This window comes from Rhyacophila brunnea, unplaced genomic scaffold (assembly GCF_057557595.1).
Source record: "Rhyacophila brunnea isolate RB1 unplaced genomic scaffold, BYU_Rbru_1.0 scaffold_524, whole genome shotgun sequence".
NCBI lineage: Eukaryota > Metazoa > Arthropoda > Insecta > Trichoptera > Rhyacophilidae > Rhyacophila > Rhyacophila brunnea.
In genome coordinates, this window is record NW_028233197.1 from 303 (window position 1) to 19363 (window position 19061).

The window sequence follows — 19061 nt, forward strand, 5'->3', positions numbered from 1 at the left end:
GGCAAGAAAATAATTCTTTACCCGTTTTGCAACTAATTAATTAAATAACATCCTAGAATCATGAATAATCCAGACTTATATTTAATGATAACAGATAAATATGTTTTCTATATAAATTTATCAATTACAAATATAATGGAAAAAGTGGCATATTTTAAAGTTTTGTTATTCTCAGCATAAATTTACCGATTACCAAATGATATTACCATCAAAAAGATGAAATCTTTTAAATTAATCTATTCGGCAAATAATTCTTTCTGTAGCTGACGAAATAACATATGGTCTGAGAAAATATTAAAAACATATTTTAATATTCAATATAAGGTCTTGGGATGATTTACATGCTTGAAGTGCAGTACTTTAATTTAAGAATTACAGGTTGGTATATTTATTTTACCAATCATTGTATAATTGGAAAAGAGTTCCATCATCTCGAAGCACAGCAACTTCATATAAAAATTAAAAGAAATACACCGTTATTATGTCATATTAGATTTTAGAATCGATTTATAGGACTTAGAAGGATAGCATATTTAAAAATCATTAGAAGCACATATATTTTTATCCTATATAAGAATTGGAATTATTTCAAAACTCTTAACGCTGTAATTATATATGAAAAAATTTAAATAAATATAGTTTATCACTCATTGTAGAGTTTGTATTCATTTCTATTATATTGAATCACAGTAAATTATAATGGATTTATATGAATACGTACTTTATTATTTTATATGAGATTTCGAAATTATTTATATTTCCTCAAAGGCTCAATTTTTTTGAGAAAAAATTCAAATAAATATACTTTTTACTTATTGCAGAGTTTGCAATTCATTTCTATTATCTTGAAGCACACATAATTATAATTGATTTATATGAATACGCCTTTTATTATTCTACATAAGATTTTGAAATTATTTTATATCTCTAAAATCAGTACTATACTTAAATTTCATCCAGATTGACAGAATAAATATATTGACTTGTAAATTCAATCTTCAAAAAGTCGAAGAAATTTTACACTATTTAAACAAAAAATCAATCAAAAGCGAACTAAAATATAATAAAAATAATGTAAGCATAATTTTTGGCTTAAATTTAACACACGAAAATTGATTCATTATAACAGATTTTCAAAGTGATGTATTTGAAATAAGAAAAGACCATAATATTATCATCATAAATCCACAATAATTTTTATCGAGAAAAAATTTGGAGCGAGGTCCACTCACAACAAATAAATAAAAATCCATTATTTTCACAGCTTAAATCAAAGTAAAAACCACCTAGATGTTTTTTTTTGCTGGAATTTTCCGGTTCTAATCAGAAATAATTTACAAGCTCGCGCAAGTTATGGTTTGATATTCATAAAATATAAACACATCTACTCCCGTATTAGATCCAGTTTATTTTATTTTTTTCGTATTCTTGATATACTTCTATCTACGAACAGACATTCTTTGTATTATTCATAGCCTTTTAGCACAATAATTGTAGATAAAATCATTTTAATGTACCTTTTTATCATTTACACAGATAAAATAAATTGATTGTATATTGATAAGTATGTTCTACTCTTTTTGCGTCGATCAATTATAAAATTAAGAAATATTATAATCATTTTAACGAATAAAACCAATCTATTACATATTGAGAAGTGTTTTCTACGCATAACACGTCGGTAAATAATAATTCAAATTCTTTATTAATTATTTCAACCAAGCAAACCAATTGAATTATTGTACGTTAAATAGTGTTTTTTAATAATACAGTTACATTAGTTTATAATTCGTAAACTGTTACTCAATTTTTAGATTTAAATACAAAAATTGTATGTTTATAAGCGTTTCTACTATTTCTTTGTCATTGAATTATGAATACGAAAATATTTTATATAATTTTTTTATGAATATAATATTATTATAAATTTCTGTAGAAATACCATTTAATGATCCATTTAAAATAAAATAAACAATAAACTCGACTTATTGGAATGCGGTAAACAAGAATTTATACACGCTCTCAATGATCACTCGTTTCATTTTTGGTTTTAAATCTATATTAATTTATACAATTCAAAATCTTTGCAACATAGATCTTCAGCCTGCATACTATCAACAAAAAAGGCTATCCAAAATGCTCCCATATAAATTAAATGTTAATGGGATTTTACCAGGTTCGATACATGTCTCCAAACAAGATCTAGCAATATTCCAAGTCGCAATTTAGTGCATTCTTCCGAGTATTAATTACAAACATGCAACCTCCCATAACGTTAATATATGAATGAAAAAATCTTTTTATAATAAATATTATGAAAATATTGTTGATCGATTGTTGCAATTGTTTTTTTTTGTTTTTAAGATTTTGAAAACATTACATTATTAAAGGAATTAAGAACACAAGCGAATCGGAAGCAATATGCCATTTCGCTTGTGTAGAAAACAATATATGCGATTTATTGGATGGTTTTATGGGTAAAAATTTTGCGCTTTGTTTATATCAATCATTATCGTCCCTTTATGAATATTCTTTACCGTATTCATTGAATTTTTGCATAATATGTTCTCTCTATTATATTGAACGAACAAAAATGTTTTTTTTTTGAATCGGCAAGAAGACTTTATGCTATTTTTATGATAATAAAAAACAAGACTGCTTTCTTTTACTTATTTAGATAGGCAATAATGCACACATTGATGTTATACCCCATATTATAAGACTTTTGCAAAAGATTATTACATTTTTTATCTAAAAAATCCCTTTCCATTAATATTTATTAAAAAAATATAAATGATACATCTTGATATTATGATTATGTTTTTCTTATCTTTTTTATGATTTCATGTGTTGAATTCCTTCTTTATTTTTCAATATATAATTTAAATATATATTAATTATTTATTATTATTAAACTCATGTTTTTTGAAACAAGAAAACCTATAGATAAAAATAGAACAAATAAGGCGCCAAAATCTTTTGATTAATATGTTTAAAAATATTTCAGATCAGCTAAATATAAAATATGAATTAAATTAGTCAATTAAAAAAAACCAACCCATTTTTAATAATACAGGATTGAACTATTTATGATAATTAGGGAATTTTTATACTATTCTACAGTCAACTATTATATAATTGTATATTATATGAACAAAAAGTCCACATTAAAATATATAAACACACAAGGAAAGTTCTAATAGAGGAATAAAAGCATATACCACAATATAACCTAAAAATATTGAACATAAAAAAGAAAAAATATTAATCACGAGTGTAGCAATGTCGCAAATACAATGAGAAATATATAAAATAAAAGAAAAAAATTCAACATAATGGTCATTTATATAAGAATATCCGTAATAGATAAAGCTTAAAAGAAGTTAAATCAAATCAATAGAGTAAGAGAAACTAATTCAATGCATAAAATTAAAAAAATTAAAGCAATTTTTTACACACATACCGTGGTAAATAGTCAAATATATTTTTTATCAAAAAGACTGTAATTAAGACATAAAGCCAGAAGAAGATGGAATATTTGGTTAAATGATAGATATAAATATCCTTTTCGGGAAAAATCCAGAAATCAAAATTATGGTATGTTTTTAAAAAATCATATTAAATTTCTCTCGGCTGCAAAAAAAGGCTAAATCTTACACACAAAGAAATAAAGAAGCTTCAAGATACATTCACCTCATTATAACAAGAAAATAAAAGCGCAAAAAATCAGGGAATATTTAAAAAAACACGGTCTAAGAAATAATAGAAAACAAAAAAACAGAAACTGAGATGATTATCATTTTAAAAATAGACGTAAAACTGCCGCAAATTATACTATATACATTTATACATGATAAAAAGAGAAATACCTTTAAACTAATACAAGATAAGAAACTGTACATACCCTGTTATATCATACATGAAGTCCATGTAAATAAAAATGAACATTGACTACTCCTCGGATGTAGAGAAGGCATCTCAATACGGCCATTTATAATTTTCCAATCACAGGGAATGATAGCAGCTTTAAGTAGAGGGCCATCAATAGAAGTGGTGATAGTATGCGTATACAGATCCCACAATACAGAACTTCGAAAGTCGACAGACCCAGAAGTCAAAACAATCTTATCCAAATATAAGAACAAAAAAATAGTGTTAGCTAGTGATTGGAATGCAACACCAATATATAATACATAAATTAAGGAAAAAAGGGCACAAAATTGAAGCTCATTATGACAAAAAAATGGCACAAGAATTTCAAAATCGAGGAAAATCACAAGAAAACCGATTGACTTTGCAGTGACAAACACTGCAAACCTTATCAAAAGCCAAACGGTTCTAAGGAAATGGAGACTCTCAGACCACTTTTCAATCATAATAACGATCGACGAAATTGTCGAGAGAAACATCCCTATAATGGTAACAGTTACCGATAGGAAAAAAATCTTATATGAAATAACAAGATTAAACATTATTGAGTTTCAATTCACATTGAGTGGAAACACAATAGGAGAAAGTATTGATACTTTCATGGGAAAAGAATTGCTGCTACCAAGAGTAGTTAAAGATGCAATATACAGAAAAAGACGCATAGATAGACGTGTCTCAAAATTCATGGATACTCTAGATAAACTAGAAGCTGTAAAGAAAAAATTAAGACAAGCTATAAACATGTCAAAAAGAAAAGCGTACCTTCGATATATCAAAAAAGGTATGCTGTATCTTATAAATAAAGACCCAAAGAAGGCTGGGAGTGGGTGAAAACTCACTCGAAACTTAAAAACAGGGGCAAAATAGATGGAGCTGTATATGATCTAGTCTCGAAAGTTGTAGAAAATGACCATGAAAAATCCGTATTGATATGGGGAAATCACTTTGGAAACCTGTGTAAAACCATAGGTGAAACAAATGAAGTGAAAGATACAAGTAAACTTGGAAAGTTTACAAACATCACCGATAGAAATATCGAATAAGTTGAAATCCGGCAAGTGTTATTGCACATGAGAAATAACAAGTCTGCTAGAACCGATGGAATACCTAAAGAGGTATATAAGCTGGTATCCAATGAGGAGATGCCAACCAGCAACTTAGCAAAAGCAATAGTAATATTGTTAAATGGGATTTTTCACTCCGAAGAATTCCCAAAATATGAAAGGACTGTATAGTCATTCCTATACACAACAAAGGGGACAAATTTGAACCTAACAATTATAGAGGCATTGCATTGATAAATACTTTCCTTAAAATAATAACAAAAGTTCTAGCTGCTAGGCTACAAATAGTCTGCCAACACTATAGCCTAGTTAGACAGGAACAAACTGGTTTTATTACACATGAAGGATGTGTAAGCCAGGCAGCATGTCCAATAGAAACATGCACAAGACATAGGATTAGAGGTGATAAAACCTATTTGTGCTTTCTAGATCTCAAGAAAGCATATGATATGGTTCCACACCAGCGACTTTTAAACCGACTTAAGAAAGCCGGACTCGGCTTAAAGTTTGTAGCATTCATAAAAAGGATGTAATAAAACACGGAAATTAAGGTTAAGATTGGAAATAAAACCAGTATTGGCCACAAATACGAGAGAGGTGTGAGGTAAGGGTGCCCCACATCACCTCATATCTTCAATATATACCACAACAGTATATTAAAGGAACAAGAGAAAATACCTGTAGAAGGTATACAAGGTGGTCTAAGCGGGCTTATGTTCGCCGATGACACAGTAATAGTTGCCTCGACAAGAGACGAACTAACAAAAAAATTGCAACAGATAAAAATCTGGTGCATTGAAAACCACATGGAATTAAATCCAAGTAAATGTGGAACAATGAAAATAAACTCCGATGAAAATTGACCAATGATGGAACCAATTAAATATGCGAATGAAATCATTCCTACAGTAGACAAATATGTCTACCTAGGAATTGAAATCAACAACAAACTCAACCTGCAAGAGATGGCAAGTTTCCGAGTTGATAAAGGAAAAGGGACTCTGGAAAATATCCGGAGCACTCTATCCAACATCAGAGTACCGTTAGCGTATAATTGCATGCTTATTAAAAATGTGCTTATACCAAGACTAACATTTTGTACAGAAATATTTGGGATGAGTCTAGAAAAAACTCGACCAATGAAACGAGTACTTGACAATGCGCTCAAGTGCATCGTAAAAAAATCAAACTTTAGCAGACTGCGAGTCTATGAAGAAATGGATATCTTACCACTGTATAAGACAAGTGCAGTGGCAAGAGCAAGAGGTTTTCTGAAATGGAAAACATCAAGAGTAAAAATGGCAGAACTGATTGATTCAGCCAATAAATTCAAGTCTAGAAAATCAACCTCGACAAAAGAAACAAAACGATGGCTAAGATCCAGGCATATTGACACAAATATGTCCAGTGACTTTATTCTAGACCAAGTGCAGAAAGAAAGGATGCGGAAGATATCCCGACAAGACACATCCATAGCCGGTAGAAATGCTGACTTGTACAACATTACATTACAAGCGGTAAAAAGCTACGAACAAGCGAAATACTATTTGCACTAGATCCAATAGCTGTAAATGCACTGTTAAAGCTAAAAAAAGGAACTTTCCAGTTCACGAACGAATAAATATTACACAAGCGCTGCCACCAGAGATATACAATAGATGTGTCTGCTGCAACAAGCTAGTGAAAGAAGACATTTGGCATTTTTTGTGTCAGTGCCAATGTATTGAAGATGCAAGGAAAAAGAATCAAGTAATGAAATACCCTTTTGAGCAAGGTTGTGATGAAGGTTTTAAAATAACCGTGATTGAAATACTCCTTGAGGGGGAGTCGGTAGCTTCCCACATGAAGCTTCCTGAGGAGGCACTTGATACAAATAAGTATCTCTCTCTAACAATACCCCACCGAAATGCACTTGTTGCAGAACGTCGGGGCCCACTCTCACCTAGTATCTGCTAGGTGAACCCTCAGTAATCGAAGCTGCAATGTATGATGGGAGTGTAACATCCGAGTACTTTAATAAGAAAGATCGTGCAGGCGGTGGTTTTTTGCGCTTCAAAAAGATCTCTAGGGAGCCTAGAGCCTGTTAGGTTATGATTGTAATTAAAAGTACTGTTGTTTTTTTTACCTTTTAACTACATAAATACAACTTATAGTATATAGTATATAAAACCTAGCGAATAATATATATAATAAATAAAATTATGTTTCTAGTTGCCGATGATATACTATCAACCACTAAATACAGAACAAAAATTATATTAGGCGTCATAAAGTAGGTTAAAAAGTTTACAGAATACCCCAAGCTTATATTAAGTAATTATGGACGCCATAATAGCGGAATATATGCAAAATAAAGAGATCTACAAAATATAGTATGGTAATTATTATATAAAAAAGAACACGTATGAAATAGTTTATAAATTGTGAGATTGAGATTTAGGGACATCTAATATTTTTTTCTGCAGCAAAATAGTGAAAATTAATGATTTTATAACAAAAATGCATAAATTTAATATTTAAATCATAAAATATTTTTTCCAAGAATAAATTAACGCAAGAATATATAAAGGTGCAGTTATCCTTGATAAAATTAAAATTCGAGGAACAAATTTTGTGAATTAAATTATATAAACATGTGACTTAAACCTTGAAGAACGAAGTTATGTGTCTCAAAATATAAGACTGACAAAAATGATTGATTATTATGTATTAATAACAGTTTCACATAATATAGTTAAACCAATAATTTTGGATTTTATTTGCTCTAATTTGCACATTTTTTTTTTCAAAAAAGCGTAATCTAGGTCCATAAGAATTTACTTCTGACTCAAGAAGCAACAAAAATTAGCACGTAAACACTAAATATCCAATTCAAATCGTTTTTAAGATACAGTAAGACAAAATTTGCTTAAAATTATTTTCAAAACTTAAAATAAGACGCACCTTGAATAATTATATTTTTATGCCCTTGTCAATATAAATAAATCTGATATTACAATTTAATTTATAGTAAGATTTTTTAATGATAACTCCTAGAAGTAAAGCAATAAGAGCATAAAAAACATTTCTAATATTATTGCGTCATTCTTATATGATAAGGTTACAGAAAAAACAAGAAAAAAGCAAAATATCTTCAATTATTTATTTATATTAGAAACAAATTTTAGATCAATAAAGACATATCATTTATTTTTTATGCTTTTAAACGCATAAAAATTCATATTTAAATATTATTTAGCGCATCTGTAGTATTTCAACGGTTCTACGATTCATGTGGATATTTAGTGTAAAATAAAAAAATCAATTCAACATTAATTTACTAAAAATCGTTAAAATTTATTTTTTAAAGCAGAAATTTCTATAAAAATGGATAAATTTTGTAAACGCAGATTTTTTATATGCTTAGAATTCGACTAAATGTATTTTTTACCTAGAGATAAACTAGAGTATTATCGGATGATTAAAGGCTTTTCAAATTTCTAAATAAAAAAATACAGCCATTATACCGATTCTACACATCTTATTAATATAACCAGAGAAAATAATCCGTGGGAAATAAGTTACTATTCCGACTCAAATACGATAAAAATTTGACAAACACATGATATAATATCATTGGAAATTCATATTCATGAAAAAAATATAAGTCCTTTTTCTATATACATGAATTAACACACATATCCCAATGGATAATGATCTTTGACAGATTTTAAGAATTAATTTTTAATTCTAATTCATACAAGTATGTAAAATGATCAATTGGAAATAAGAATACCTTTTTTAAAATATAAAAAATCAGCTTAAGTATATTTAGTAGAAAATAAAAACAGATTATTATAGAATTCGAAATATTTATCGCATAAAAAAAAGGCGAAAGAATAGTTTTTATATTTGATAAGAGAAAATATAAAAAATAAAGGGAAAAATTACTTACCTTGTATTTAGGTTAAAACCTAGATTTCAAATTTAGTTGAAATAAAAAATATCCTTGGGTAAATATAAAGCATATTGATCTATAGAAATTTGTCTTTGGTAAATGTTTTTATGCTATACTATTATTATCTACATAATAAATAATCTTATCAGCAATAATGCCAAAAAAATACCAAAAAGATGAGGGGAGAAAAATTAATCTTTCTACAAGTTAAAATATCATTAAATGATATGTGATGACACATAATTTGTATACTTGGGTTTGATAACTAGAACAGCTTGTTTTCGAGTTAGTAAAAGAAGTCAAAAAGGATGATATTCACCCAAATTTAATATAATTTTATTATAACAAGCATCCGAATATAACAGCAGCTTCTTAAGATACAAAACAATGATTGATTTAGTTTTAAATGACGTATATTTGCAGCGTCTTTTATTTTTCGAACCTTTAATTATAATGACGAAAATACGACAATAAGTAACCTGTCACATGAAACAATTCTTCTCTGGAAAGCATGAGATGCCAACTCAAAGCTTTTTCATCTTTTATGTAACCTAAGGCTTGAGCTATCACTAAAATATGCTATTTGTACTTCGCGAAGGTGTAGAAAGACAGATAATGTCTTTTGCTGTGTGACATAAAGAAATAACGCTTAGCATGAAAAAAGTTAGTCTGATAAATTTAACATTTATAAAGATTTTATATCGTCATAGATAGCATAATAAAAGTATCTCAAAGCACTATTCATCTTTGTGACGTAATCTTAAAAATGAATCAAATAAAAAATATAGAACAGAAATAAAAATCTTGTGGTATGGAAAATATAGTTCAAAATGACATATCATAGTTAGGGAAACGCAAACACCACAGAGACTACAGTTTTTAGGGGTTTATTTTTTTGTAAAGTTGAAAGTGCCAAATATCTTCGCATTCAATGCTTCGTGGTAAAAAATATTACTTCATAAATACTCCGAAGTCTTTTTAAACGCATATTTTGCTCAAGGGAAATATTTTTAGGCAATTGGCTTGGGTATTCGGAAAAAAAGTGAACTTGATTATATGCATTCTGCAGTAAACCATGATCGTCACTTTTTCGATCCAGTAACTATAAAACATAAAAATGCGATCGAGAAAATTATTTCAACTTTAAAGCTGATATTCTAAAGAGATATCGAAAAAGGAAATAGATGTGATTTATATGGCTATCATCAACGTAGACGAAATTATAGTCGACTATTTCGAGTTTTATATTATAAATTTAAGTTGAAAGAAATATTTACACACTTTTATGAATAATTTTTTGTTGAATTTTGTAACTGATACAGAGCGATATTGAAAAATTTGCGTTCATATAATCCTTCAATTTATTTCTTAATCAAAATAATTAGATCTGAAAAATAAAAGTTTTAGCAAAAATTCTTTAGATTAAACGGACTAATCTATAAATTTAGGGTTTAAATTCGCCCCATAAGAGAATCATGATCATACATACCCTTACATTTTTAAATTATTTTGTAAATTATGAAAATTCACATCTTTTACTACATCAGAGATTATTTGTGGGCTAAATTTACCAGTGAATTTTTACCATTTGCTCAGATATCGGGACAAGGTTAGGGTATTTGATATGGAGCATTTTTCAGATATCATTGATTCATATAAAAATGAAAAATGAACTTCTATTGAAAATTAAAAATAAAAATACAAGATCTGATCGCAAAATTATCATGCCAAAGAAATTTTTATATAGAGTATTAAAAACTTGCATAATTGCCTAATTGTTTTATTATCTTATCAAAATAAGATGATTACAAGAATAAAAGAATTAATTAAACAAATACTAGTTTAGAATTCCATTTTGATTTACCACAACATTTTCTCAATAAAATTAATATTTTAAAATATTTTAAAATTATTATTTATACGATAACAATTTTTTTATACGATCTTTACTAAAAAAACATTTGCCATAAAAGCGTACATATTGGAGATTACACAACATTTATACGAATATTTTGCATAAATTACATTTTTTTGAAGGTTATGCCAAAAAAAATACTTCATATACAAGCAGCTGCTTGAATTTAAGTCTATTTATATACTATTTTCAAACATTCTAAAATTTACCAAATTCTTGCACATTTATTTTGAAACCAAAAAAAGAACAAATTTCATGGTTTTTTAAAACAGATACATGGTTTTACTAAATGAACGTGTAAATCGTATAGTAGATGTGAATATGGTGTATAATAAAGCGGGGTTTTTAATTTAGAAGCTAGAAAAATATAAAACTTTAACTACTTCTTATGATGCATGCATAATATATTCGATTATAAAGCATAAAAGTGTTTTTCTGCATTTAGATACTGATAAATAAAGAATTTAAACGAAAAAAACTAAAAATGTTTTCTGCATTCATTTTTTGAGCTCTTTTATTTTAAACAAATGTAATTATTTAAGTCTATTTATTCTTCTGTAATTAGTGGCATAGTTTTGATAATAGAAATTTAGATTTAATCTTTAAGCATAACGAGATGCATTTTCCGTATAAATTTATTTATACTTTTGACTGTATGAAATTATTAAAAAAATATTTATTATAATTAGCTCATTGAATCCCAGTTATTTTCCAATTTATTCAATTTTTTATGATTCTGGAAATATATACGATTTAAATTGAAGAAAAATTTTATTATAGATCATTAAACATCGATGACATCAAAGTATATAAAATATTTGTGATGGCAATATTATTATTATAAACTTTTAATCAAAGTAATTTTCATAAAATAAAGACAATTATCATAAAATAACATACAAAAAATTATAATATATCGAGATTCATGTATTATGAAAAATTGCCATTTGGTATAGATGTTAAAATCTGAAAATTACAATGCAAAAATGTTAAAAAAAAATATTTCATTATCTTATAGGTCAAAAAATATGTGGGTATATAATTAGAATATATAAATATACTTTGAACGAATATAATTTAACTTTTGAAGAATTTTATGGACCTAAACATTTCTTAGAATTAATTTTTAAATCTCATTCCTGTATTAGGTCACGATCAACAATATATTACGCTTATCATAGGACACAAAAGTCAGAGCAGCTGTAAAATCCAAAATTATTTATAATAGAAAATATTTAAATTTTTTTTTAAAATAAAGGGCAAAAGGTATAAAGTTAGTTCGAACTAAATATAATAAGATTTAAAATTATTACACCATATGTTTTTGCATCAAATAATTTGATTAGAATGCATTTATGCAGTATATAATGAGTCTTAACAAACAAGTAGTTCTTTGCAAATGTAATTTTGATTCTGATATTGTTGACAGGCTTGGTATATAATGATATGCAAACTGTAATATTTTCAAGAACATAATATTTCGTGATAAAAATTATACGGCTTAAAAATTAATGCATTTTATTTTAGCATCCTATTTTTATATGATTTCATACACATAAATTCAAAAAAAACTCGTTTGCTTTACTATATTTTTTATGAACCAGGAGCGTAAATTACAGTCATAACACAAATTTTTTATTTATAGATGTTATATCGAATTGATAAAGATTCTGCAAGAAATATAACTAAAATATACTATAGTCTATTTAATTAAACGATAAATTGGCTCTAACATCATAATGTGTGTATTTAAAATGTCTAAATTTACTTAAATGTTAAGAGTAAATGGGATGTATATAATCTAATATTTTGCTGCTTTATTATGCTGAAGAGATGTATAGATTGTCTTGTACACACAAACTTTATATTATTATACCAGTTAATTTTTTATTATGATTGTATTTTTTGAATGCATTTTTTCAACATGAAAATGCTTGTATGTTTTTGAAAAAAATTATGTGTGTAGAAAAAGTAAATATAATAGAGCTAAATATGATATTTTTCGGTTATTCTGTAGTTTTAAGTAGGAAATAACAGCCTATACTAGCACTTTTTTGATAACTGATTGGTTATTATAGCTTAAAATATTATGTTTTAGATCTTTAAATAAAAATCGTTAATTTGAAAAAATTCTATAGGACTTTTATGATATATATATAAGTTAAAAAAAAAGAATTTTATTGATGGGGTGCTTTTTGATTCGATTATAATATTTTTTCAAACATATTTTGCGACACAATCCTTGGAGAAAACTTCATAAATACCTTTTATTATCTCTTTCTGCTATATTCTCATCGAAATACCCATATTCTCTTAAGAACCATCAGTTCAAGAGTATATCTTAATACTAGAAATTGTATATGTGCCTTGACTTCGTTAGACATCACAAGATCTTTAAAGTAAAAAATAAATACACTTTTTTATATAAATATTCTAGAATTAAATATTTATTTTTTGGTTTAATACATTTATTTGTTACCTACACTGCCAAAAATATATTTAAAACAGTTTTACATTATTTAAACCAGGTATATATTTTAAGATGCAGGGAAAAAGTTACCCTTTGCATATTTAAATTCTTTTTGACATGAAATGCCCTTTTTTGGTTTCTCAATACCTTTTTTCATATCGGAATCCATAAAATTTCAATTGGGCCAAAAACCAAATATTTAACTAGGATGCAGGTTTTTATGAATATGGTTTGAGGGTGAAATATAAATGTCAATAAAAAGTTAAACAGAATACATGTATTATAATATTTTTTCAAGTTTAGAACAAAGTAGATGGAATAAACTCAACAATGAAGTGTATACGGGAAAAAAAAGATAATTTTAAGTTTTCAATTGAGACTAACAGGTCATAAGATACTTTTAAAACAGGGTATCGGCCTTTGATAGTAAGTTATAGATTAACTAAGTGAAAATATTCTTACGCGAATATTCTATACAGAGGTACTGGTAAAATACATCCAATTTTTGAGATATAAAATAATAAAAAGGATACACTTATGTAGGTTATTTAATATACAGATTACAACGATTGGCTCCTCTACCAAAGTTTTTTTTAAATAGTTAACCCTACAAAATTCAAATACAGAATAAACAAAGATTAAATTTTCATAGAATATCCTTTAATTCAAAAAATTGAATCAGCATAAAAATTATTATTATGAATTATATAAAATAAAATTGCTAAATATATGTTCTTTTCAAGCCTGTTGGTTTAAAAAAGCTGAAAAATATATAACACTAAAAAAGATTGTTATTTGAAAAAAATGATTTTCATAGAAAACAATTGTCCGTAAATTTCGAATCTAAACTTTCAAACTTATAACAGCACAGATTAATTTCGTGTTTTATTTTGGATAGGGTGGATATGCATGCAACATTTTCAGATGAATCTGAATTTATTATATCAATTTAGTGAGCATATCAAATTCTCTGACTATAAATACTCAATATATAAAGAAAAAATACTGTAAATTCTTTAGCCTTACGCAAAAACTAGCAAGGCCGCTTTTTTGTTTTTTTTTGCTATAAGGTATATTTTACGTAATAAGTTTGGTTATTGCATGATATATAGTCAGCATTAAGAATATTACAATATTTTAGTATTCTCTTGTACCTAATATAAACAATCATCCCCTCACTATTTTACAATTTTATCAGAAAAATTTTAATTTAGTAAAATACGTAGATGTCATAAAGTATCTATAAAAATAAAAATCACATTCTTAAAAAAGAATAATTAAATAGAACAGTTATAATTCTAAAATACAAAAATCATAATATATACATTCAGATATAATATTAGAAACTTTTTCATCTAATTTATATGCATATATTTAGTATAGAACAATAAATATATTCTTCCATACAATTTTATTGTGCATATAATATATAATGAATTCGAAGTAGAGATTGCTTACTGATTTAAAAAATTTTCATAACTATTCTAAAATACAAAGGTTTCATCATATCATATTTTTCTTGAAAAATCTAATTAATGTGTCATGGTTGCAGTGCATTTTAAATTTAATTCAATGTGTTAATTAGTCTAACGAAATTTTTCATCGATTCATAATTTTTTTAGGGTCTAGAAAATATTAACAGCCCACACATCAAAAACTCTGAATCATTAAAACTTGAAATCATAAATTTATATTTTAAATATACTTTATAAGATGATTTTTCGCCTATATGATAAAAAAACACATAAATAAAAACAAATTATCCAGTTAAAAACTCATATTCTAAACAATATAATAAAGCATAAAAACATCATTTTCTGAAATCTTGCATTATTGTGATGTTAAATACATATAAGAAGGCAGTTTCCGATATTTTTGCTTTGTATGTAAAACAAAATATATTTATTTTATAATCTTATTTAGTAATACATGGTATAATTTTATGATTTTGCAAAAATATGCAAATAAATATTACTCCATTGTATTGCAACGGATAAAATGTACTAAATATAACAGAAAAAATCAAATTTCATTTTTTATATATAATGTACATATGCTTTACCTTGGATTTGAATTTCTTTTATTTATTCTCTTAGTTTATAAAAAAAATTGTTTTTAAAATTTTAAAAAAATTCAAGATGTATGTTTGATCGTAATTTTTTTAAAACAGAAATTTTTCCAAGAAAAAGGGTTTTAAATATAATTCAGTTGTATAAAAGGAGCTTTTAAGATCGATAAATATATTTTATTGTAAATTTGTATATTATTAAAGACTTCGGTTTTGAACGAAGCAGTAAATGAAAAAAAATAAAAAAATTTCACCTGCTCATTTATATACCTTTTTTTGCAATCAATCTTTAAATTTACTCTATAATTATAGAAAAGTCCCATTTTCAAGCTAAAAATCTGGAATCAAATAATGAGAATATTTACAATCGCATTTTAGTCAATGATAAAGTATAAGCGCTATAATATCTCTTTAAAAAAATATTTAATGGATCAAGAAATAGCACTATTCAACTTAAACTTTATTGCGAAGGCATATACTTAGAATAATTTGGTAATATAGTTTTATAGAAACAACTGGCCGATTTTTTTTTGAAATTCTATGATAAGCTTGCAGTATTATCAATTTGAATCCGTTTATGTATGCTTAATTTTTGTCCTTTATTTCCCGATGTTACCATGCAAATTTTTTCTCTACTTTGATATAAATTTGTGCTATTTTAGATATAATTATGGCATTATGTTACTATATTTACCCATGTCCTAATGAAGGCGATGCAATATAACCTTCTAATTGTTTGATATTCAGTTGTGCATGAAATAATGTAAACCTAAATAATATTTAAAAAGGGGGCCATATAGTCTAAACACAAAAATTTTTATGGTGTGTTACCATAATGCTCTTGCATAAAAAAACTTTAAGATTAGGAATTACCAAGAAAAAAATTGGTTTATAATTAAATTGAATAATAATTAGTGAATCTCTAATTTGAAAAAATAAATCATGTAAATATTACATTCCTTAGATGTAATTATCAAATATGATTAATGATTTAAAATCCTTAATCTGGCAACACAATATAAGGTAACTGTGAGAGCTCGATGTTACAGCCCGTATAGAGGAATACACATAAACATAAGATTTAAGAAACCACTTTAACTAATAAGCCTGGAAAAGAGGGGGGTATCATAATAATGTAAGAGAAGAATATATAACTAAATGTATAGATATGATGTGCGCACAAAAATCGATCAAGTTAAGAATGAAGAAAAAAAATCTAAAATCACAATATTAAAATTTACTCATAAATAAAATAATTAAATCCTTGATTAAATAAATCTTTGGAATTTATTCGATTGTATAATTGCATACCAAACCCCCGAAAAATCAACATTTGGAAATCAAAATATGGTCTAGTGATTTTACGTTTGAAACTGAAATACAATTATTTTACTGCTAGCTATAAAAAGAAAAACAATTCTAATTATTGCAAGAATAGAAAAGGTAAAATTTTGGTTGGGGAACAGATTAATGAGAGATTAAAATTGGTTTAATATCAAATTAATGAAATATAAAACATACATATATCTTCTTTATCTGCATTTATCAGATATTAGAATTAAACCAGAGGCACATCTAAAATTATTTTACTCATAAGACATGAAGGCAAAAATATAGTTTTTTGAGACAATAAGTCATCTAACATAATAATAAACGGTTTTTAAGGTGCAAAGACGACCTTTTTACAGAAAATACAATATTTCTGTGATGTGTTCGAAATTTTTTTTAGATTTTGCATGAACTTATGCTAATTCTATTCCTATGCACATTAATCGTGAATTTTGTTGATAACAAAGCCTAAAATATCATAAAGAACCATGCTTTATTTTCTTAGTCACAAATAGAATAAGATATATCATTTTAATTTTACAATCTGTATCCATTTAACGATTAGAGATAACTCTTTATAAACAATGCTTATTAACCATGGGGTACCATATAAAAATCCAACTTATAAATGCTGTCAAAACCAAAACAAATAACATAAGTGACGTATTATATGTATATTTTTTTAGGTATAAGGCTATAAGTATATCAATACAAAATATAAAATATTTTAACCTTCAGTTTTTTGTTTATATTTCATGTGTAGTATAATATAAGATTTAAAAAAAATTATGAAAATTATCCAGAAAGAGCCATATATATGAAATAAGAGACTTATTTAATTTTAACTTATACCCTGATTTTTGGTTGAAAAAGAAAGAATCCATGCCTGTGAATTTCAATAATATTTATACTTTTATAAAAATATATAGAGGGAAAAAAGACCAATATATTATATAAAATTAAATATTAAAAAGAACTAAATTTATTTAGCCTCTAATGCATTATGAAACCAGGAAATACAAAGACAGACTTTTCGGAAATATAGTTTGTTAATAGATCTGATTTATCAAATATATTAATTAAAATCATATGAAACAATCCAATATATGTTATTAAATTCTAATACATGAAACAATTATACATCACGATTTTCTTACATTTGGATACAAGCAGATGATAATTTTTTTAAGAAATTGAACAATAAATGTTTTGAGATTAATACTAATTTAAAAAAACCCTTTTTAGGAATGAAGTTCTATCTTATTCTATCAAAAGAATGCTCTATAATCTATTCATATCTCTTACCTGAATATCAGGCAATTCTTACGTATTTATTTTTAGATTAATATATATCAAATCACAATTTTTAATCTACCTGAAACCAATTAAATCGAACTCAGCTAGATCTACCCAGTATCAAACAGGAGTGGCATTTTAATCTATTATTATCATCACCAAATCAGACCATTCATCCATTCAATCTATGTGATTATTAGAATGTTTCAAAGCAGGAATTAATAATATATTTGATTCAAAATAAAAGGTAAAGAATATATTTAAAGTCTAGAAATGAAAGGCAATATAAAAATGAATCGAACCATTTATATAAAGAAGAATAATTGTTTAATGGGAGAAACAGAAGAACAATCGTCGATGTCTTTTTCGAATCAGATATTTTACAAGAGTGAAGATTTATACTTGTCTAATTTTAAAATTTTGAAAAATTTAGGTGAAGGAACATTTGGAAATGTGAAACTAGCTTATGATATCACAAAAAAAATAAACGTAGCCTTAAAGATAATAGATAAAGGCAAACTTGTAAGTCGATCTCGACGTGGTGTAGATTCAGTGATAGACCGTGTCAGATTAGAAGCAAAGATAATGAGTCTTTTGGACCATGAAAATATATGTAAATTATATGAGGCCATAGAAACAAGCAATGAAATAATTCTTGTAATCGAGTATGTTGAAGGTAGGGAATTATTTGAGTATGTTCGAGATCAAAAACAAATCAAAGAGCCTGAAATGCAAGTTTTATTCAGGGAAATTATAGCTGGGATAAATTATCTCCATAACTGCAATATAATACATCGTGACCTTAAACCAGAGAATATATTGGTGCGAGTTACACCTAAAGGTATGAGCATAAAAATAATAGATCTTGGATTCGCCAGATTTTTTTCGAACAGCACACCATGTACAGATCATTGTGGATCCCCATATTATGCTTCACCCGAAATGATAATGGCTAAAGAATATCGCGGCCCAGAAGTCGATATTTGGAGCTTAGGCGTGATTTTATACGTCATGCTCTATAATATGTTTCCATTCAAAGGAAAAGATATTGC

At 26.4% G+C, this 19061-nt stretch overlaps 1 protein-coding gene across 1 annotated transcript; it reads left to right on the forward strand.

Moving 5' to 3' along the window:
- Positions 1–18366: 18366 nt before the first annotated feature.
- Positions 18367–18850, forward strand: LOC147065822 (uncharacterized; the record flags this gene model as incomplete). Its single annotated transcript, XM_085956238.1, has 1 exon — positions 18367–18850. A coding segment is annotated over exon 1 (484 nt), but the record flags the coding sequence as incomplete, so codon positions are not given.
- Between the last annotated feature and the right edge of the window lie 211 nt (positions 18851–19061).